The sequence below is a fragment of the Molothrus ater genome, chromosome Z, assembly GCF_012460135.2.
Source record: "Molothrus ater isolate BHLD 08-10-18 breed brown headed cowbird chromosome Z, BPBGC_Mater_1.1, whole genome shotgun sequence".
NCBI lineage: Eukaryota > Metazoa > Chordata > Aves > Passeriformes > Icteridae > Molothrus > Molothrus ater.
The window spans coordinates 7,653,223-7,677,326 of record NC_050511.2 but is presented as its reverse complement, the minus strand read 5'-3'; the positions used below and the strand labels follow the sequence as shown (position 1 = coordinate 7,677,326).

At 44.8% G+C, this 24,104-nt stretch overlaps 1 protein-coding gene across 1 annotated transcript; it reads left to right on the top strand.

The window, feature by feature from the left end:
* The first annotated feature begins 5,587 nt into the window (after positions 1-5,587).
* LOC118699399 (phospholipase A2 inhibitor NAI-like) lies at positions 5,588-10,913 on the top strand. Its single transcript, XM_036403398.2, has 5 exons — positions 5,588-5,704; positions 6,737-6,853; positions 8,329-8,478; positions 8,607-8,747; positions 10,531-10,913. Exons 1-5 carry the CDS (start codon positions 5,656-5,658, stop codon positions 10,758-10,760), a joined length of 687 nt encoding a protein of 228 aa, XP_036259291.1. The 5' UTR covers positions 5,588-5,655; the 3' UTR covers positions 10,761-10,913.
* The last annotated feature ends 13,191 nt before the right edge of the window (positions 10,914-24,104 follow it).

The window sequence follows — 24,104 nt, the reverse complement described above, 5'->3', positions numbered from 1 at the left end:
CCCAGATCAGCTTAGCACCTGCAGTGTATCAATGCCTCATCACCAGGTTGTCTTTGGCTGGCTCCCTTTTTCCCCCCACAAAATTAGGCTTTTAAAAGAAATGTATAGGTTCCCACTGTTCTCACTAATTCCTTCACAAATTCCAGTGGGATGTAGGAGGCTGCCACTTGTCCATTGCCTTCCCAGGACCTGGGACTTTCATCATCAGCTCCAGCTATATGGGAGACTTTTTGTGCATAAAGCAGGAGCAAACAAAGCCATCTGAACACATTAAATCAAATTGCCAGGAGGTTGTGGTTAGGCCACTTTTTCAAGAGACAAGAGCAGATCCAGGTTACTTGAGAGCCCACTGAGACATGATTCCTGAAACGCTGACTTTCTCTTCCATTTTGAGATTCCTAACCACTCCCATGAACCATAAATATAATGTGTGGATATTAATATTGTATTAAAAGAGTTCATCTATGTATTCATTGTTTTTTTTATACCAGGTCATGCAGCATTAACTTTGGCTTGATATACCAGTTAAAACTGCTAAACTGACCTGCCTCAGCTGCCAGCCTGGAACTCTCTCAGTGAATGAGCTCTGCTGCTGGTAAAGTTGCACATTGGAGAAGTTCACCAAAGAGGAGGTTGAAATATGAATGTCTAATAAAAGGTGTGAATATCTAATAAAGATGTACTTTCTACATCATGCGATGGATTAAACAGTTGCTGTTTTCTTGAATGCTCAAAGATAACATTGCTGATGACTCATGCTGGAACAGGGAGTTCATTGAACACACTAATGTGCGTGCAAATTTATTTTCCTTCAGGATATTTGAAAACAGTTGGATTCCCTGGCGATTATTCCAGCTGAGAAGGTTACTACTAGTCAGGGTGCCAACAATTCAGCAATGTTAATGGCATAAATGGCATAGTGTCAAAGGTAAAATAAAATGTCCCTTGCACTCCTTTAAATGTCTTGATCTCTCGAAAGAGGAAGTTTCATGATTTGATAATGTTCAGCAATTTGATTCTGTGTATTTTCTCATGAGTATTGCTGCACAGGTGCAATAACATGCTAACTACCATATTTTTTAGCCACAGAAGAAAGCATTTAGGAAGCAGTATTTTGTTATTACATTAATATTAATTCTAACCTTCAGCTTCTCTTCCCTGGTTCACAAGTTCTTTGCCAACAGGAGCTCTCACTGTAAAGGACTGACCTGGCTGGCTGGAAAGTGAACACTGAAGGGTATTTTTAAGAAAGGCAGATCCAGCACTGGCTGGAAGAGGGAAAGAGCCTCTGTCTGGGAAGAGATGCAAGGAGAAGGCTCAGTGCAGCCACCGGGGACCTGACACTGGCACCATGCCATGTAAAGTCCACATGGAAAAGCAGTGTATGAAAATTGGCACCCTATTACAGGAATGCTGCTCTTCCAGACACACAGTAATTTCCTTCCTGACAAACTCGTGGTTCTCTGACTCCCATGGGTGTGACTCTGCTCCCTTGAACCATCTGGGTGCCACCAGCCTTCCCTCCCCAGGTCCTGGTTCAAGCACTGACTCCACATCAGCAGTAGGTGTGGAGAGGCAATAAAATCCCCTTCTTTCTGGCCTAGAGTTATTTGGTGAAGCACTGGGGGGAGCACAGCTGGGGGGATACCTTGGGAAGCTCCATATCAGGAATGACAATTAGACTTATACTGACCTACCCCTTGGCTGGCTCATTTATTTGTGCAGTCACAGCTAAGACAAATGACTGTCAAATTGACCTGGTCTACTGGAAGGTGAGAGGGGGTTGGAACTGGATGGTCCTTAAGGCCCCTTTCAACCCAAACCATTTTGTGATTCTGTGAAAACTTCCTCAGCCCATAGTCAGCAAGCACATGGTGAGATTCCTGCTTTGGGATGCGCTAACCCCTGCATGGAATGGTTGGAGTTGTTGTGTTGTTTCCTTGCCTGGTTAACCAGACAGTTTTTGTCAGTCTCTGTTCTGGAGAAATAGGAATCAGCTCAGAAAATGGGTTGATTTGAGGCTTCTTCTCCAGCTTTTTTTATGGGCTGGATGACTTCACCATTGAAATGCCATAATACATTGTGGTTCTGTCTTCTTGCATCATGGTTAAGCAGAGGTAAGGAGACACCTTTGCTCTACTGCTCCCACAGAACCCGTGCCTGGGCTTTTGGAACACTGCTCCTTTACTGGAGGTATTACTCAGGAATGTTCTTTCACTGGAGGTATTAGAGCTGTTGGAGTCACAGACAGCCCCATGTTAGCATAGCCCAAATGTTAGCCCAGTGAGGCTGGAAAGTTAGCACTGTCTTCTAAAGAGAAGAAGAAAAGGAGACACATTGTGGTTAAAAATGGCTATGGTGATGGTCCCTCCAGCCTTTTTCAGGATCTATGTCCTGGTAATGTGGGTAAGGGGTACTGCTGTGTAAGAGTACTGCTGTGGCCGCCAGTACTCTGGGTGACCCTTTGGATGCAGCTGAGCCTTGTGTACAGGGCTTCATCCTGACCACCAATTTGTCTGCCATTGCAGAAAGGGCTTTGCTGGCTCTGGGCTGCTGGGAGGGGAGCCCTTGTCACAGTGCTGCAGTGACTGTGAGGGATGAGGGCTGGCAGCCACTCTGTGCTTGCCTGGGTCCAGGGCTCTGTTGGATTCGCTCTTCACCCAGACACATCCTCTCCTCCTGGTTCCTTCTCAAGTGTTTCATCAGAGGAAGAGGGTGCTCCTCTTGGCCCCAGCTGATCTCACCATCAGAGGGTTTATCCTTAGCTCTGACCTCATTTCTTCTTTTTTAAAGCCAACATTGTAATTCTCCCTTAGGAATCCTCCCTTTGAACGCCAGTTAGGACTGTGCAAGGCTTTCATTCAGCATCTCCTACAGGAACTGTTAACCTCAGTTCTTTCTAACCTTTACCTTCTTTGTCACAATTTTGTCACTTTGATTTATTTTTCAGAGCTTTCTGACCTGGGTACTCAGCTTTGATGTAAATCTGATATATTCTTTTCATGCTTTGAAGAGATACCTTTATGTTTGGGCTCTTGGAATGACAGAAAATAGCATTAGGTTGTGGCATGAGAGATTTATATTGGATATTAAGAAAATTTCTTCAAAGAAAGTGTGTTCAAGCACTGGAAGAGGCTGCCCAGGGAAGTTGTGGCATCACCATCCCTGGAGGTGCTTAAAAGATATGTAGATATTTCATTTAGAAACATGGTTTATTGGTAGGGTTTGCACTATTGTATTGATGGCTGGACTCAATGTTCTTAAAGGTCTTTTCCAACCCAAATGATTCTCTGATTTTATGAAACCCATTGGAATTTTCTGCTACAACTCTGCAGGACAAAATCACATATATTTTTTTAGATGCTCTAGCATCTAGATGAATGTCTTTCTTCTGCTGATCATAGAATGATCTTCCTTTTCATTTTGTCCCTTTTCATCTCCCCTTCCTACCAAAGCTATTTTCAGGGTTAGATTTTTAACTTATCTTGTCTCACAGATTTCTCTGACCTCCCCAGCCTCTGTCTCACCTCCCTGAAGATGTGACTGCTGTGTTATCATCCTTCTCTCCTTCTGGAAACATGGACACACTGCAGGCGACAGGCACTTCATACATGAAATTAAAATATAAGAACCAATTTAGAAAGAATCTTGAGAGAGAGCATCTAATCCATCTCTCAGCCCTGGAGCAGGATCCTATCAACTTATCTAATCCCCTAATAAATACTGGTCTAGTCTGTTTTTCCAAGCCACCCAGGATGGAGGATCCACACCTTCCCAGGCAATCAGCTTCACTATTGTCACTGTTTGAAAATTCCCCCAATAGCTAATGTAAACCCCCCATGACAGTTTTTCCTATCCAGCCCTGTTTTCCTGTAGACCTATATGATGTGACTGGGAGTCCCCTGATCACATTTGTTTTCATCTTCTCTAATAAGTCTTATTTTCCAGGTCTCCTATTGCTGTGGATGGTGCCTCCTCTTTGCTGTGCTTGATTTCATCTCTAAAAGAGCACATGAAAAGGCTGCAGCTTCATATCCTCCCTCCCTGAGAGGTGGGAAACAGGTGAGTTCTGTATGATTCGGTGAGACTAGTGTGCTCATATTGTTCAGGGAAAGCCCCCAAGCACTTCACTAATCATCTTAAATGAAAGGGCATGAAATTAAAATCACCAGAGGCAGTCACATCTTCTCATCTTCCTATCTGTATCTGCAGTCCCATATTTAGTCAAATGGCAGAATCACCCCAATCTACGTACCCCTGCCTGCCTGGGGACATGATTTTATTCTTTGTGAGGTTTAAGACCAATAAGAATTGGATTAAAATTAATTGGTTTAAGACCAATTAATTTTAATCCTGAACAGGCTGCTTTGATTTCATTTTAACAGATCTACTGCAGCATGAGACCATTTCTGAGCTGAAAAAGAATTTCTGGGTGAAGATATAATTCTCCCTGGTTTCCTTGTGATATCACCTTTATGGACAATGGGGGACCAAGGCTCTTACCCAGTGTGATTCCCATTCTTACAGTGCTGTGGGCTTAGCTAAGAAAGTGGTCCCACTGGACTACTCAGTATATTGGGGAATGTCAAAAGACAACTGTTCTTTGAAGAGGTTAGTCTCAAATGGGAAAGGAGCATGAGGGCACTTCAATTCTTCCCATCGGTCAATGCAAAAAGTCCTGGAGGGTCTGTGTCCAATATGGTGCAGGACAAGAGGATATCTTCAGAGCAGGGTGTGGTTTCAGTGAGGCAGCACATCCTGATAAAACCTGCCCATGAGGCAGGGAGCCTGTGGGCCAATGGCAAGTTGGTCATTGCCACTTGTCATTAGCCCATCATGAGATGCCAGGGCATGGAAAACTGCTATAACCTTACCTGATCTGGGACCAGGTTGTCTTGCATCCATAATTTCTCTACGCTGACTTTGTTTAATTTAAAGCCCAGAAGGACAATAGGAGACTTCCTTATCAACTGCCAAGTGTTTTATATCAAAACACAAACCCTGGAGTACTGGCTTTTCTGCTCTGACGTATTCAGCCCTGAGAACCCTTGACTGAGCCTGCTCCAAGCTGTGCTTTGGCAGTCACTTTGCAAACTGAAGTTGCACTGTAGCTTGGAGAGGAATTTCACTGCTTTGGCACTGCTGCTTTCCCGCTGTACTGTGAGCATGAGAGCTCCTGACTCTATGATAGGAATGACAAAATGGGAAACCAGCCATCAAAAACTCAACAGGGGAATTTCCTGGCTGCTCCTGGCTGTACTTTGTTTCTTTGGGCCTGACAGTGAGAGCACAGCAGGGGTTTTCAAATGGTTTCCTCTCCATCATCCATATGGATGGTGGAGGCTGAACATTGTTCAAAGTCTTTACCAGAGACAAACCTAGTATCACCAGGAAAGCCAGTCTTACCCCACAGGATGCACGCTCCAAACAGGGAAAAACCAAACAGCATCACTCATGACAATAAAAAGGCAAAACCTATGCTTTAAAAGAAAAAGCAAACACTGGTGTTACTGCCCAGCAATATATTGTTCAGAAAACTTCCCCAACCTCTACTTCCCTAAAACACTCCCTTTCCTCCCAGTTTAAAAGCCCTTGTGGCACACAGTGCTTTGTTGGGTGAGACTTGGCAGCTCCCTGTGCTTGTGTCCCATCAGCATGAGGGTATCCCTTGGACTCAGCTTCCTCCTGGCTTTCCTGGACCCAGGTGAGTTTTTCACTGGGACCAGCGGGGTTGTGAGACATGAAAGAGGTCTGGGAATGGAGTGTGCGAGGCAATTGCTGCCATCTGAGCCATGAACCCTCCTCATCTTGGGGGATTAGCACTGCAGAGGGGTGAGGGTGACTGGTCTTGGGGGATCTCTGGTCCTATGAGCCAATGTGCAGATGAGTGTGCTGGCATTTACAATGTGAGCTCGCAGTCTGATTTTGTGTGGTGCTCACTGGTGGTACAGCCAGAACAGGCACCAGAGTGACTCAGGTTACCCTGAGGCAGCCAGACCTTTGGTAAGCTGAATCGATCTCCAAGCTCATTTATTTTACTCACGTCCAGGGCTGTGTGACATTTTGGACGCAATGTCATCTCAGCTGTCCTTCAGCTCTGCTCCAGAAATGCACAGCTGTCTTGGAGGACTTGGGTCACAGCAGATGGCATGGCCACTGCAAGGTGCCTTAGTTGGCACCTGGGTTTAGGGAGGTGACACATGCCCTGGACCTGTTCAGCGACATGCTGGACTCTGTGGGTGTGTGTCATGGCAGAGATCCTGTTTGCTCTCTGTTGAAATACAGGCTATTCCTTTCCAAGTGTTTCCTGAAGAGTATCTGACATTCTGGTCAGCTTAAAGTGTTCCAGCAGGTATCTGGTGAAGTGGTTTCCCCTAATCCCTACAAAGAGATATACGAAGAGATAATGCTTACAGAGAAAGCCTGCAGTTTGTACAGAGCACAGCCAGTACCTGCTGGCAGCTCTTGTTCCCCAGCCACTCAGGTGCCCTTATTCTCTACAAAGAGAGAATCTGGGGTCTGTGAATCCAGGAACACCTAAGTGCCTGCCAGGATGAAGAGGTTTGTAGGGCTGCTGTTGTCAGCAACTCTGGAAAAGCCCAGCACAGATTGCACAATGAAACATAAGGGAAGAGAAATGTGAAAAGTGCTGATCAATGCTGAAATCAAACATCAGTGAAAGAGGAAGTGAGATTCCTTATGACTGCTGCTCAGGAATGTGTCCTCCTCTCCCCAGGGACCTGCCTTCAGTGTGAGGTATGTCACAGCATGGGAAAAAGCTGCTCTGGCCCCGTGAAAACCTGCACTGGTGGTGAGGACACTTGTGGCATTATTCTGCATGAAGTCCTAATAGGTGAGACATCCTCTAAGCCAGTGTGGCTTTCAGAGGGGGGCTGGCTTGGGGACTTGCCTTTCTCTCCCTGCTTCTGTCACTGGTAGTATGGTCCATCCTTGGATAACCAGTTCATTTTTCTTTTACTGACAGATCACCCTGAGTTCAGGATAGTCTGGGATAGGAAAAGCTCTTTATTCTTCTATTTTGATAAGCAGTTTTCTACTGGGAGGGTTTGGTTCTTAGTTGTGTAGGGAAGGACCAAAACCTCATAGTGGGGGGAGACATTGGCTTTTAATTCTGGTGAAGGTGAGTAGTTGAGTCAGGAAGTTGGGAGGCTGAACCATGACTTACACTAAGGTACTGACACCCAGTACTGGGGATGCACCAGTGATGTGTGGAGAGAGAAGCTTGCCTGTCCTCAAGCAGGGATGGGGACGCCATGCAATCATGCAGTGCCACCAGGGCTGAGCTATCACCTTATCATAGTAATCATCATCATCATCATCATCATCATCATCATCATCATCATCATCATCAATCAGTTTAGGTTGGAAGAAACCTTGAAGATCATCTAGTTTCAAACACCCTGCCCTGGGCAGGGAGACCTTCCAGTAGACCAAGTTGCTTAGAGCCCCATCTTAAACACTGCCAGAGATGGAAGACACCCACAGCTTCCCCTGGCAGCTTGTCCCAGTGTCTCACCACCCTCATTGTCTAGAATTTCTTCTTAATATCTAATCTTAATCTACCTTCTTTTAGTCTGATGCCATTCCCTCTAGCCCTATTAGTTCGTGTCCTGGTCAAAAGCCCCTCTCCAGCTCTCTTGTAGCTCCTTTAGGCACTGGAAGTTTCTATGAGGTCACTAGAGGAGCCTGCCCTTCTCCAGGCTGAACAACCCCAGCTCTTTCACCTTGTCCTCAGAGGAAATGTTATCAACCAGTAACCATGTCCCTGTAGCTGATAAGTCATAGCTGGTGCTGAGCCCTAGCACAGCTGGACACTCGGTTGTGTTAGAGGCAAGGCCTCAGTCATCGCCCAGTCTTAGTGATGTGATTGTTGCCTTTAAACTGGAGTCTGGCTCATATCCTACCAGCTTTGGTGCTGGCAGCTCCAGTGCCTGCCTTCTTCTGCTGCTGCACCCACCTTTCCTCCTTCAAGCACACTCAGTTTAGCTGTTCTGCTCCCCTTTACACCTTCTGGGCTTGGCTGAAGGGGTAGACCAGAATTGACCACGTCAGGATGCTTGTGGCTGGGATGGACTGTGCACTCTGCAGATTTTACACAGGCTGAGCAAGCCTGTGCTATGGGTCAGAGGTACGTGTCACACCATCATCTCTGCAGTGTCCTGGCTCACTGGTGATGCTTCTCAGGGGGCTCAGGGGTCCCTCTTAGGCCCTGGGACAGCTGCCTAGAAGATGGTACATGAACTACCAGGCGGGGAAGTGAGTTACTTTGTGTTGAACGACTTGGCATTGCCTTCTGCTTCATGACAGGGGGTATGGCCATCTCTTCATCCATCAAGTCCTGCCTGCCATCCCATGTCTGCAACCTTGGTCCTGTCACTGTGAACTATGGGAAGGTGAAAGCAAAGAGCCACTTGGTTTGCTGCACGGGCGATGACTGTCGGACCACCTCTGTGTCATGTAAACTCTTTATTTTCCTTATAGCCCATCCCCTCTCTGTCTGATCCATCCCATGGTGAGGGCATCACCTGTGTTATTCCTCTCATTCCCTTACTGAAACCAGCTACAGCCCCTGCCTTTCATTCCAGTGCCACCAGATAATGACGTGCCCAATGGATACCAGTGTCCTGCCTGCTACAGCGTGGACTCCTTTCAGTGTGGCAATGAAGTTGTAAACTGCACTGGATCTGAAGACCAATGCGTTGACCTTGCTGGGTTAATGAATGCAGGTAACTGCCTATCATTTGGGGCTGTTTTTCATCTTCTTGGTAAAATGGCTGAAACTGGTCTAAGATAAAGCACTACTGAGATAAGAACGGGCAAAAGGTGTGAAATAAAAAAAAGAGGAAGATACAAGGAACTTAAAGCTGAAAACTGAAAACTTCGAGCTCATCAAAGGGCAGGCATTGTTTTCCTTTCCTTCTTCCCAGTCATGCATGGATAATTGCTGGAATTCTTCATAGCATGGCATAACTGAGATCTAGAGTGGAACTGGTTTCTTGGGGCAATCTGGTACCTGGGTGTGTAACAACTTGACCAAGCCCCTGAACTGCTGGGCCTAGCTAGGATGTATGAAGATGAGTCTGGATGTGAGCCAGTTGCCAGCTCAGTGGAAGTTCAGATGGAGCTTTGCAGAAACATTGCTTTTCCCATGGGGTAATACCAGTCATGTGGGACAAGACACTGTTGCAGTGGTGCTTCTGCATGAGGAAAGGGACAGGTCTCCTGCCTTGAAGTCCAGCCTTTGAACAGCTCCATCAGAAGTCTTTTTCCCACCTCAGGTCCTGTAATTAGACAGAGAAAAGTAGACAGCAATTTTTCTGGTCACTTTCCTTTCCACCCCAGCTGCAGGTAAAAGACTTCCACCTCTCATGGCACACCTGTGCTCCAGCAGGCAGGAAAAAACTCATGGAAATAAAGGGCAGCAACCAGCTGTAGAAGCAGACTGAAAAACAATTATCTTGTATATGGTTATGGATGAAGTTCCTTTGAGTTGATAATATTGCTAGGTGATGATGTGATGCCTGAAGGTCCTTCCTATAGACTTTATTAATGTGCTGTCCAAACCCTGAATTAGATCATATTTCACAGAGACAACATGAAGGAAAATAAGAATTTTCATAGTCACAGCAATGAAAATAGAGTGGCAAAATTAATTCAGTGTACGACTGAAATAAAAAATCCTCCCAGCTTGTCTTAACTTGATTGATCAGCCACTGTGAATGGGGAAGGCCTGTGCAGTGTGATAAACTGAGACAAAATAATCCAACAAAGTATTCCAGAGCTCCATAATCTGCATAGCAGAGACACATGAACAACACTAGCAAAAGCAAGCAACAGGAGCAAGAATATCTGAATGGGGAGTTAGGCACTCAGCACCTGCTCAGATCTCCTCTTGTAAATGCTCCAGTGGTGGCAAAGGACAAGTTCAGGTTTCAGTGGGCCTGTCAGTAAGTTTCTCTCTTGGTTTGGCTAAAATCTTATAAAGACTTTGAGAATTAATTCCTCTTAATATATGGCTCAGGCCATCTTGTCACTGAGACTTCTCAACTCCATGTCAAATGTGACTTAGAGAAAATCATCCAGTTTGAATGTCATGAGGGAGAAGGAGACAATGAATACCTGGTGTACTGCTACACAGCTCTGGTTTCTTTAGGAAGCCAAAGTTTGGGCAGGAGAATCTTTAGACATGAGAAAGGGAACTACTTAAAACATTTTCACTTTTTAAATTTAAATGCTTAGAATTTTTAAAAGTCATATTTATTTAGCAGAAAGAAAGAAGACAAACCTTAAATTACTTGTATTTCAAGGAAACCAAGGTGGCCTTGCTGTTTCCTCAGCTTTGTTCAGGGGATGGGAACAGACAGTGCTGGTGGGTTTGGAACCAACTGGACATAATGAATTGGTAGTTCTTAGGTTGGAAATGGGGACTGCACTGGCCAGGGTAGGATTAATGTTGGGGATTGGATCCCCTGACACGTGCCATGCATTTCTTCTATTTCCCCTGCACAGGTGGACTGTCTCTGAAAGCCGCCATGAAGGGTTGCACCACCATTTCTGAATGCACCATGGTAGGAGATGGAAAAAACAGCCTGGGGATGATGGACATAAAGCTGAAACGGTTCCAATGCAGACCAGCTTCTGCCATGTACAGCGTGGTGTACAGTGCTGGGAGTGCCCCTCCACACATGATCTTCCTTCCTGTCCTATCAGGATTCATCCTGGAGAAGGTACTTTTCTGACTCTCACTAGTGCTGGGTTGAGCAAAACCCACAGCAAACCCCAGCAGTGGTTTGCAACTTAGTCCTTTTTGCTGTAGCTTCTTCTGCATGGGGATTTTATTTTCAGATTAGCTCTTTTATATTTTCACGGAATAAAGACAGCACTTACACTTCTTTTGTTTCCTTGTTGATTTAATCTCATTTAAGCCTTCATCAGTTCAATTGTGGTTGGTTTTGTGTTGCATTCTCTCAGTGCTTTGTCCATACTGAGACCATATGAGACTGTGCAAAGTCTTCAAACCCTTCACAGGAATTGGGTGCTCTCAAGCCAGCACTAGAGTCTACAAGTGCTATCTCAGTATAAGTGGCAACTTACAAAAACCACTTTTCCAGGCTCTGAAAAGGACTGGACATGAGTTCCTGAGAGGTTCATTCCAAGTAGAAATGTCACTTTCCCCTTTTTCCAACCCTTGTATCTTGTTTGTCCAAGCGGGAGGAGTCTCTCAGCTCAAAGGACTGCTTCTGGCCCTGGGCCACGAAGAGTATTCGCTTCAGAGTACAAGACACTGCAGTAAGCAACCTGCACCTGGCAAGAAGTTGCCTTACCAGACACACATTTAGTCTTAAGTTTCATGATTATCTGGAATAAATGCTTATGCTGGGAACTTCTAATTAAGGTATCTTTCCATGGTGACAGAGTGCTGGGAGTCCAACTAATGGGAGACTTCAGCTCAATTCTTATTTCCTCCTTGTTGGCTGAACTACACCCACAGCTTGTGTAACCTTCCCACTTCTACATTTGCCACCCCCTGGCTATTCTGCCTAACCATCCCTTGCCTCATGGGTATCCTTGGGTTGGTGTCACACAAAGGCACTGAAGAAAAACCCCTCGTCAGGCAGCATTGCCATACCTGGGAGTTAGTACTGGCTGTGGGCTAAAGGATGGAGTGCTGAGAGCTCTGAGAGATGCTGAGGTATAAAGTGGAGGGGTGTTAGCAAAATTCAGCATCTCCCTGTGTGTCTGCTCCCAGATGAACAGCCCAGTTTGGAGCAGACTATAGGACTATGAAGAAAATGTCATGGTTGTGTCTGCCCCTAAAAGCCCCAGTTCAGCAGGGCAAGCACACGTTTTGGGCACAGGGTTCCAGGGATCAAGCAATGCAATTTTATCTCCTTGCTCAGTGCTAGGAAAGTCTTGGCTGCTGAAACCAGACCACAACACGTGGCAGTAGTGAGATGACTACGCCTACATGTGTATGCATGAATGTATACGTGATCAGCTTATAACTTGCAGCATGGGGACTGAATGTTCTTGCAGTTTTTGTCTCCCCTGACTTTCCCCTTCTTCCCAAACAGGCTGAAACTCCTTTCTTTCTGGTATTCCCACCAAATTATTTGGGATAAAATGTCACATTATCTGTTATAATAAAGGGGTGTGGGTCTGAGAGTGAAAATTAATTTTTGAGGTAGGGAGTGAACTGATAATACAGATTCAATGCAGGCAAAAGAGTCTGGTTAGACTCAGTTAATTATTTGCAGAGGCTGTACAATTACAGTGGATGTTAGAGAAGGAACACGGCTCCCTCATCATAGTGTAGCCATACACTGATATTGCAGCGACCCACTCATTCAGCATTTTTCCAGATCTGATAAAATCCTGGAATTAAAAAAATTCTCTATCTGTGTAAGTACATTATCCCTGAACACATCTCCTGCACGCTCACGTGGAACATTACATTACTGTCCCTGGCACCCACGTGGCAGACCTCGATCCGCTTCGATGGCTCAGCCCTTCCCTTTCTGCTCATTCCACTCCAGCCTGTGATGTTATCAGAATGGAAAAGCTAAATGGATCTATTTGGCCTGGTCAAGACTTGGGTGATACACATCCAGAGAGCCATGGTGCTGGGGTGGTATTTTGGGAAGGACAAGGAGGAGAGCAGAGACAGCAATACTTCTGATGAGGGTTTGTGGTGCAGAAAGCAGAAGCAGCTTAATTTTGACCTCCAACTCAATGTTGTGGCAAACAAAGCTGTGGCAAACAAAGCTGTTGCAATCTGTGGCTGTATAAATGATGGAGTGATGAGTGGAAACAACCCTGCATCTTTATGACTGATAGTCTTGTGCTTGGTCCTGTGCTAACATCCACATTTTAAAATGTTGTTACAAATGGAAAACATGAAATAAAATGGCTTTCAGTGAAAGTCTTCAGGAGCATAATCATGTGATTTTACTGAAAAACAAAAGGCAGGGATGTGCTTTCTTTACAGGCTATTACCACACTTATGTGGAATTGATAAGACCTTAAAGGGCTCCTTTATACACAGGAGTGCAGCAATAACCTGACAAAACCAAAGGAGAGGAAGCAACACCATCACTGTGCACAGAATGCAGCCATCAGACCAAAGGATCATCAGCTTTTGATGTCTGGGACCTAGAATGAAGACCTTTCAGAAATGGGTGCAGACAAGTTAAACACAGTTCAGGCAGAGCTGGGGGAAACATGATAGAGTGGGTGAAGGTGATAGGATGGTGAGCCTTTCTGACTTCAACTTCTGGCTTCTGAGGAGAGAGATGATGCTGAAGTGTGTTCAGATAAAAGCCAAACAAAAGTTGGAAAAAAAAAACCCTGGTGACGCCAATTTACTAAACCATTCAAACAGAGTCATCTCGGTATCTTGAGGAAGGAGAGATGAATGAGCAGCACTTGCCTCTCAGTAAGTGCAGGGTGTGACAGCAGAGGGGGAGGCATGTCCAGAGATCCCCTGTAAAGTTGCCACTCTGGGAAACATGGGAAGCCCCACTGCTCACAGGGTTAAATTGAGGATATGCAGCAAGGAGCAGCCCTTGAGGCCATAGGCATGTTGGGGAAGGGCAAGGAGAGATGTGGCCAAAATCCACCACTGTAAGTGGAAGGACTCCTGATGATTTAAATGGGCTGTGAACCAGGCCTTAGACACCAAAATGGGTTGTTTCAATCTGCAGCTTCTGGTTATAATATATACAAACCCTACTCCCACACAGACGCACACATGCAGACACGTTAATACCAGATCCTCCCTTAGATCCTGCAGATACTTCAGCCACCAGAGGCACAGACACTCACAGCTCTGCATGGCTGGAGCTGCCTTCCTTACCCTCAACACCCACCATGTCATCAACAGCCTTTATCTCCCCTTTTGTACTGCCAAGAGGGCTCAGACCACTGTCCTGGCTTCCCAGACAGTGGAAAATTGACCATGTCCTGCCATTCCCTCTCTCTTCTCTGAAGTTTTTCTTTCCCAACATGCTGAGCCAGCCAGAAAGCCTGCTGGCAGACAGAAAACTCATGGCAGATCTGAAACAGGAAGATGGATATGCAAGAATTTTGCTCAAGAGGCTGGTGATTTTGTAGGGTAGAGGGAAGGTGGGGACACAGCCCTGAGCTTGGTGGGTGGACTGGAAAGGATCAGAGGGGGAGAAGTCAGGGAGAAGGGGCTACATCTCTGTGCAGCCATGCATCATGCAAGACAGTTCTTATCAGATACTAAAATCCCTTGGCTCCTCCTTCCCAGCATATCTGGCTGGGAATGGTTTTTCTCTTTTTTTCTCACATTTTGGGAAGCATTCCTGCCCCCAGTTGTTTCACACCTGGAGCTCAGAACACCAGAATCCAGTTTATCTGACCAGAGCTTGGTCTGGGGTTGTATTTGCAGAGGAATGCAAAATTGTTTCCATTTAAAAATTTTTGTTTAATATAAGTACTATGTTTCCCATGAGGAAGCTTTTCCAGTACCTTGGGCTAGCAGGTTATGTGGGTATTTTGGGGCTCTCACTTCAAAGGCAAAGTGAAGACAAACAGGGAATGAACAAGAAGGCTTTATTGCAGACAGGGACACGTGTCCTGCTGCATACCAGAGACAAATTTTTCCAGCTCTTTCAGGAAAGGATAGGTGGGTTTTCAGCAATCTGACCAAATCTGGGCTTCAGCAAAGGTCTACATCTGAACACATATTAAATTCCCAGGATGACTGAGTCAGCACTGCTCTTGGAGATCAGCTTCTAACTGAACTACACACTCCCTTTTGCACTGTGAGATCCACCACTGGCAGAGGCACTTCCACTCCAGACACAAAGTGTTGGGTGGGAAGGATCCCAGGTCCAGAGTGATACATTTTCCTTCGAAAACATATTTTACCTTAAAGCTCTGTGGCACAGAGAGCAAATGCTCCACAGGTCAGGCGTAGGATAACCCCATGTCAAAGCCTGTCCTAACTCCTTGGACACTTCTACTGGATGAAAACCTCCTATTCCCAAATTTTCACAATATTTTCCCCTCTCTGGGTTGCAAATGTGAAGAACAGCATTTAGTATCTGCTTCTATTGCTGACACATGGAAGAAGCATCTGTCCTTCCCTATACATATCTTAACTATGGCAGACTGTCTTAGGATCAGAGAATTATTTAGGTTGGAAAAGACCTCTAGGATCACTGAGTTCTCTCATGTGTGTGAGTGAATGAAAACAAAATTTACCCCTGCACCTAACTTGGAATCATGTAATAAATCACTCCAAGCATACTTGTAAGGTTTACCAGTTGCTAGGGCAAGAGCTGATGTGCAGGAGGCTGGACATCTGGGTGCTGCCACTGCTGACACAGTTGTTTGGTTTTCAGATGTCACAGATAGCAGGAATGGAAAGTTTCTTTTGCATTGCATCCCATGGTCACACCTCATGTCAGGTTTCACATTCAGGGAATAAACTCTTGAGCATCTTACCCACAAACTTGTGCTATGCAGTGATGGATTCAGATTTTATCCTCAGAAGAATCTGGTAGGGAATATCATACTCTTTCCAAGCAGGATTCTGCTGCAAATGGTGTGGCCTGCTAGGGAAAAACCTGAAAACTTTTGGCAGATGATTCCCAAAGGAGGAGTTGGTTGTGGGTATTGGGCTCTCTGCAGGCCAAAGGGAGCTGCGAGGTTCCAAATTTAGGAAACTACAAAACATTTTGTGGGGCCCAGATGAGGACCCATCTCATAGGGCTGGTTGGATTCAGAGGCTGATGCAATTTGGGAAATAGCTTGTCACAGCCTGTGCAAAAAGTCTGATTGGAAATCTGGCCTTGGTGCAGGAGCTCTGGAGGGGTGGCAGATAGTGTTACAGGGTGTTGAGCCACAGAATTAGTGAGAGGCTCAGGGTATACCTAGGAAGTCAGGCTTTTCATAAGTGGTTAAGTTCCCACGCATTGTGTCTGTAAAAGGATGGGTTTAAGATGTTTTAATTGTCCAATTCCCTCCTCCTTTTTCTTTATTATATTGCACAGGCCATGACTGAGTACCCACATACAGTGACAGTGGTTTGACACACAGCTTTGCTGGATGGAAGTTTTTGAAAAGTGTGATTCAGACTGGTTGGTCTAGGACTGTAGCTGTGGCTTTTTTTATCTGTCCTGTGCTCTCAAACCTCTATGGGTGACTCAGAAAACTTGCAGACATGAGCGTGGGAAACTGTTTTTCTCCTAAAATGGGAGATGAAATTGTCATTGTTTGCATGATGGCAAAAGGGACTCTGTAAGAAATTAATTACAGTGTTATGAGATCCTTCAGATTACAGGAAGTGATGATCATGATGCCAATTATGTGCTAGATTTGCTATAAGCTGCCAAAACTGCTAACAAGTACCACAGATCATGAATGGCCCCAGACTGAAGGCACGTGGTGCTTAAGACACTAAGGACCTGTGGGAAATAAAAAAGACATGGAATTATAAATCACAGAGTCATAAAGGCTGGAAAAGCCCCTGAAGACCATCAAGTCCAACTTCTGAACTGAACACCACCACACCCACTAAACCATATAATGGAGTGCTGTGTCTACTTCTACTGTACCTGGCAAGAAGACCTGGTCACTGACCAACACCATGAAGGTGTTATCAAGTAATTAATCACTATCATTCCCCATTTCCAGCTTCTCTTCCTTCCAGTTTTGTGCACCTGTGGGCTCTGTTCCCTCTGCCTGGTGGGAAAGGTTGAGGGGTAAGCTGTCAGAGACAGCTGTGGAAAATCCCTGTTTGCATCTTCATGGCTGATGATCAGCCCCTGCAGAAAATCCAGACAGTCTGGACCAAAACCAAGCTGGGCATCTGGTATACATCTTTCTCAATCCTTTTTCATGAAGAAATGTTGGTGTTTCAAGGCTAGTTAAACAACAACAATGGTGACTCAGACTGTGCAGAGGGAGACCTTCAAGCTCTTTAGGACAGCTCTGAGCAGGAGAAGGGGAAGGACTGGTGGGGGATCAGAATTTACTGGGCTCTGTGACGCACATTCAGGGTACATATCCATGCTCTCCCATACCTCCATCTGTGCTGGTTGGGCAGTTCCTCTCTCTGCAGCCCATCTGCAGCACATGAGGAACTGCTCACCCACCCTTTTAGGATATTTAGAGGAAGATTGTGTCTGCCTGGTGGTCTGTGGGACATGCTGGAGCCTTGCAGCTATTTCTGGCACAGGCTCTTCCTTCCCCTGCACTGAGATTTTCTGCTGCCCAAGTTCCAGCTCAGGAGCCAACCCTCCCTGGCTGAGCTGCACTGCCACAAAACCTCTAAACCCACACCAGCTCAGCTTTTCAGCTCTCTGATACCTCAACACAACCTGCAGAAAAGTGTCAGAGAAAGGAAGGCTGGTTTTAAATCCAGGCATTTATGCTGGCTTAGGTTTTCTGATTAAAATGAGAGCTGGCTGGCAGCTCATCATGGGGAAATAATGTGCAGGAAACCCCTGAGAGAGGCAACAAAGAGAAAAACAGACTTTCTTCCTGAAAAGATGCTTTTCTTCTGTTATTGTTGGCAACTCTGTGGGAAGGGTCATGTCTCAGTTTCCCAGCCTGCAAGAAGGAGTACACCTTTCTCAAGAAGGATTATTTCAGAAGACATAAGCTGGCACCAGAGCACTTTTTTCCTCTGCATTATTGGCTTTTGGGTTTCAAAAATGGCTGGATTTCTTCATCAAGGCATGAGAAAATTAAAAAATACCAATTGAACTTTGACGCTGTAAACTGGGCTTGTCATCTCTTAGCTATTATGTAGACAGGCTACAGTGACGTAAATGAAAATGAGTGAAATAACTGAAAAAAAATCTAGCTGGAGCAAATTTGCTCCACTAGCTGGAGCAAATACATGTTAAAATCAGGAAAAAACATCAAAATTTGAAAAAATGTCAGCCTGTCAAAGAAAATATTTTCTGCTGTGGACTTGGCAGTTTGCAGGTCTTGGTGCCACGTGCTAAGAGCGCTAAATGTCCCTTCCCTATTCTTATTCTGCTTTTTCTGGTTGTGCCCTTGATCAGCAAGTGAAAGACATGGTAAAAACTGGTAACTGCAGCAGATGCAGAGGGTGGAGCTTTCTAACATAATTTTGGCTATCTCCTCTTTCAGCATTTCAGAGTTGCTTTTCAAAGATAAAGGTCCAATGTTTCAGGAAAAACCATAGTATCCCAGAAAAACAGAGATGGACAAATCTCAGAAATCACCAGATATTGCACTCTTTTGCAGGGCAGCAAGTTGTTTTTCTCTGCAGCTTCTCCAGAAAATTGTCAGCCAGGAAAACCAGATTTCCTGGGGGACGGGGTAGCTTTCTGTCGGGGTCACACAACACCTCTGGTGGGGATGTAATTTCTTGGCAGGTTTTATTACTGCATTTCTTTTCTCTTTCTCCCTTTCCCTCTCTGACCTTTCTGACAATTACTCACACTTGCTTAAAAGCTTGAATGTAGCTTGAAAGTTACTTTAATGAGATCAGAAAATCTTTTAGAGGTTACAGCAAGCGCGACCTCACACTTCCACTGTATCCCTAATTGATACTGCAGGTTATCCTGTACTAAATCAGTGTGTAAAGTTCATAGTATTGTCATTTGTCAGTATTTTTAAACCTAATGACTGAGGGAAACAAGGTGTTGCATTTACTTTTCCCCTATTTGTTTCCTCTTTCTCAATTATGACCCCAAAAGTATGATTTCTACCATACTTTTTACCTAGTAAGAGATGTGCAAGATTTTAATTTGCTCACAGTTTTGTGAAAACTGGCAGCTGTATAGAGCAGAAAGGTCTGTATAATTGCTGCTCCCTGCTCCTTCCGCACAAGGCAGAGGCAGAGTTCTGCACAATATACCTGCTGTTGACCAAGGAGCACTTATGTCCTGGATAATGAAGCAATTCAGATACTGCTCCAAGCCAGCCACAGTGCAGGACCCAAATCTCCAGCCAAACTAGTAGCAGATTCTGGAAGGAGCTGCAGTATCAGGGTGGAGGAGATTGGAAAGGGAAATGTAGGAAAGGTCACCTTATTAACTCCATTGGTCACAGAACAACTTATTTTTAACAGTGTTTTTTCCCCACAGGAGTAATTTTCTCTTCATCATTTCCAGATACAATTCTCATGGCTTTAGCGGCTACATCAGCACTGGATTCTTGGACGCTGCATTTGGAGCAGGCAGTGCTGTGCCAAGAGTGGTCATAGGCCACAGGGAAAAGCCATGGAAGGGGAGAAGCTGCTGCTTGGCAGGACCTGTGATGGATTTACAAGAGGAGTGGAGGCAGGGGAGGAAGCTGGCTTCCACAGAAGGGCTGTAAATGCCCCCTCCACTGCTGGAGGTGATCCCGCAATTCCTTTTGTTGTTGTCTCTGGCTTCTATTGGAATCACTGCTTACCCACATGTCACAGACATGTTTTATGAAAAATCCTTTCCTTAGGATTTTTTCTCCTGAGAAGCTGAGAGGCCTCAGGAACAAAATGTGAACAATGATTATCAGCTGCTGTGGAATGCAACAGGTGCATCTGTGATTGGTCTCATGTGGTTGTTTCTAATTAATGGCCAATCACAGCCCATCTGTCTCAGCCTCTTGGTCAGACACTAGGTTTTGTTGTCATTCTTCTTATTTTCTATTCCTTGCTAGCCTTCTGATGAAATCCTTTCTTCTATTCTTTTAATATAGTTCTAATATATAATTTTAATATAATATCTATCTTAAAATAATAAATCAAGCCTTCTGAAACATGGAGTCAGATCCTTGTCTCTTCGCTCTTCCTGGGACCCCTGTGAACACCACCACACCCACATGCACTGCAAACTGAGAGATTAGCAAGAGGACAGCAGACACCTCTTGAAAGGCCAGCTTTTTGACCCTTCTTGGCATTGGATGCACAGCTGCTTTGAATATCTGGCTGCTTCTTTTGTGCCCGAATGGCAGGTGATGAGTTTGAGAAATCTGCTCCAGCTCTGGATACTGGGCAGATGCAAAATGATTTTCCTTTATTTGCTTCATCTGTGTTTGCCCAGATGCTGCTGCACACCCCTGTGAGGTTGCACTTATTTCCCCCTGAGGTGCAGTGTGCCAGCAGAAGGCATGTGGCTGTATTCCCTGCACAGCAAGTGAATTTTCCTTGCAATCCTCAGGCCTCTTGGTCACTGTGGATCAGACTGGTGGGAGCCATGAGCAGGGTGTAAAGGCAAGAGGAGAGTACATCCAGTGGGAAGGGGACATAGAGTTCTCCCTGTTGCTGCCAGTGAAGCCAGTGAATCATCTCTTCCTACAAACAGTTGTCTTGTGTTGCTGGCTGCTTTGCACGGCCCTCAGCTTAATCAAATACACAGGTTTGGATGCAGCTCCTGACCAAAAGAGCCTCTTCATCTGAGACTTCTTGCTAGGATATGTGGTAAGGATGAGGAGATATTTCCAGAAGCCTGAAAATTATTTTCTCATGTTGCAATGTACTATTGTGACTGGGAACGACCTTGGAAACTGTCAAAGCCTGATTTATCTGTTGGGGCCAGGGTAGCTTTTGGCCAAATCTCACAGTTTTATTACAAGTTTGGGTTTTTAAAGTTTAGGTTTTAAATTTCATGTGTGGAAATAGATAGAAACCTCTGAGTCTTCATAACTTTCTTGACTAATATGATTGCTCCACAGAAAGTTAGTCTGCAACCAGTAGGATGCCTCCATTTCTTTGCAGTCTGACTGTGGCCAGCCTCTGACAAAGATACCTCTCCTACATTTCCTTCCCCATATTCCCATTCCCTTCCACCCATTTTAAGAAGGAGAGTCTGGCATTGTTTTCTCTTTGTCCTTGGGAAATCAGGACAAACTTTAGAAACCATTACATACGGTAGAGACGGCTGTAAGTCATGGGAAGAAACCCCCTCAAAAATCTTAAACAATACACTGAAACCCAGGTAACACTTTTCATTCTAGAATGATGTCTTATGGGTAAACACTTGGCTGGCTGTTGTGAGCCCATCTCAGCGAAGAACACTGTACTCTCCAAACAGTGAGGAGCCAGCTCATGGAAAGTGGAGAAGGCTGACATTGTTATATTTTTAAAGCCTGAGGGGTTGAAAAGCTTCATATTCCCACACTACATTTTCCTATCTCTAAGTGAAATGCTTAATGAACACTTTTCTTGGGTAGAAATTTATTTCAGCTGAAGTTTGGCACAGGAAAATTTAAACTAAGTGACTTTGCTGGGTCAGCTTGACAATAAAATCCATATCCATTCAAGTCTCCACAGCTTCTAACAAGCACCACCTCAGGCTTTTCTTGTCTCTATTACTACTTAATCACCTGGCTTTTTGCACAGGTGATAATGTCACTGTGATCTTTGCCTCTGACTGTATGGTGCAGTGAGTTTTGGGAGATTATTTCAGTGACAGCTTTGGGCTTTTCAGCTGCTTTCTTTGATGCTCAGTCTGCCCCTTTCATAGACAGGGAGGTTGCAAAGTTGGAGCAGAGATTGGTCAGAAAATATCTGAGGATAACCTAATGAGGATGGGAATGAGAAGCATGTTTCTCTTCCTCTCCAAGCTGTGGCTCTTGTTGAAAATGTGTTTCCAGCCTCAGATGGAGTCCTTTGGTCAGAATTACATTCTCACAGGTGACTCTAAACCTGAACCAATTGTAGATGGGTCAAAGACAGTGAGCCTGGGTGTAAGGATCCCACCCTCATTTATAATTTCAGCTCAGAGCTCTTTCAGAGCTACAGCAGTTTGTGGGAAAGATCAGTTTGGATAAATGAAGGGCTGAACTGACAGTCCAAGAAGACATGGGGGTCAGCTACCATGTGGGCACAAGCTGGGAGTAGGTGATACTTGAAACCTGTTTAAAAAACTTGTTTCAAAATTCCCAGCAGGAGCACCCTGAAAGCTGCAACCCTGGTGAGAGTGACAGTTCTCCTGTGCATCCTCAAACAGTTCAACAGGAGGATAGATTTGGGGGAAAAGGTTTGTGCAGGGCTCACTCCTGTCTTTGAAGCCACTGTCTTGAGAGGTTTTCTCAGCTCTGCTCCACTAGTGCCTGGCAATCAGTTTGGGTTTCTGACAGCTTCTGTCATGCCATGCTTAAAATATTGCTATGTGCCAAGATTAATATATTATATTCATACAGAGCCAAAAGTTTTATTAAAATCTTAACTTAAGAGATAATAAATTTATTATTAGTCCAGTTGCAATGATACTAACACTTATAATCCAGATTAGCACAGAAAAATCAACTTTCCTTTGCAGCAGTTTTAAGAGCATTACGACTTATTAGTCGTAATGCTCTTAAAACTGCTGCAAAGAAAAGTTGCAATATCTAATCCTCCTCTCCAGTGCTATCCTCACCACCTGATGTCCCTGAGTCTTGTGGCTGGTGGCACCAGTCTCCTCAAGCAGAGAGGTGGTGGTGGCTTGTCTCTGTGAGTCATCAGTGTCCTGAGTTGCCACCAGGACAAGCACAAAATTCATGGTGGTGCTCTTTGCTCCTCAGGCCTGCAGTCTGTTTGGGGCTATTTTTTTTTTTTTTTTTTTTTTTTTTTTTTTTTTGTCATTACACTCTTTCTCCTTCCTAGTAGTTTCCAGGTAAAGTTTAAAAGTTGCACAACAGCTTTCCCCAGCCTCAATTAACCTAAAGGGCTGTTTCTTGTTATGCAGTGAGTACCTATGCTTGCCATTTTACCCTATATGGTAACACAGAGATAAAGCCAGAACAGCTTATACAGAAGTTATTTGAGCACTGGCAATTGTTAATGTAAACTAACAGCAGCCCTGGTCAAGATAAGCCTGGATGCCAAAGCTTGTGTCTTTCACTAGCAATTTCAAGAATTATATTTACTGGGCTATATCAGTGCTTTGACAGAGGCAGACCTCCAAATATTTTTGCATCCTATGGCAGGTGGAGGAGACTCCTAAACACAAGAAACCACCTAAGAAGAGGTGGCAGGACCCTGCTTAGTGACACACCCTTGTTGATGTGCTCAGGTGAAAGTCTCACCTTGCAGGTGGGATGAGAACTGGTGGGTTGTATTTTTATTTGTCCCAGGATGCAGGGAGCTTTTATCTATTGCTGGCTCTTTTCATCCTTTCCTCCACTGTATGTTGGTTCTGTTGAGGTTGTATTGTATCTGAGAGAAGGATCGTTTGTTTCTCTTTTCTTTCCTTTTTTACTGACAACTCTGAATTGTTTTCAGCCTTTAGTCTTTGAGGTGGCTGGAGACAGTCAAAGCAGCTGACACTTCTACAAAGGTTTTTGTAATGGAAAATGCTGTAAAGCTTCCCTTGGGAGTAATGAGAAGAGTCTCAGGGCACTTTTCAATCCCAAAAGTAGTTTTCCCCATCTTTATTAACTTGAAAAAATTAGTGAGATGCAAAAACTTTGAAAATTTGTTTTAATTTTTTTTTTGATACATTGTCCTGTACCTTATATTATGCATGTCTACAGTGCTAGGCCTGCTGCAGCTGGTGGTCAACTCAGAGATGCTGAGTTTGTCTGAGTGGGTGGGTGTGCACTTGCTTTTCCCCTGGGTGTCAGTCCTTCTCCTGTGCCAAGGGCAGTCCCCCACAGGAGTGGCTTCCCAAAGGCAGGGGTGCTGCTGCCACCTCTTGGAGTCGGGAATAAGGAACTAGCCCAGCATGGGAAGCGCTGTCATGGTGCACTGGAAGAGGGCAGCCTGTGGAAAGCACGGGGTGGGCACCTCTTGGTTGTGGTCATGCCTTTTGCACAGTAAACTGTGCTCTGGTGAAGGCCAAAGATCTGAAGCAGGTGTGAATTTTGGCCTTGTCTACATTCTCAAACAGCTCAAGATCATCCATACAGGTATTTCTTTTCCAAAGGATATTTTTTTCAATTCAAGACATAAAGGATGTGTGATGTGGCCCTCTGCAGTTTCCAAGGACAGCTGTACAGCCATGTAATGAAAGTCATCTTTCTGAAGCCATTATTGCCCCTAAAATGCTATTAAAATTCTTCACTGCTATATGCATTACTTTCATTATGATAAATGGAAGGGTCGAAACCAGGTTGCTTTAAAGTCACACTAAGATCTGACCTGTTCCCTATGTAACTACAATCATTAC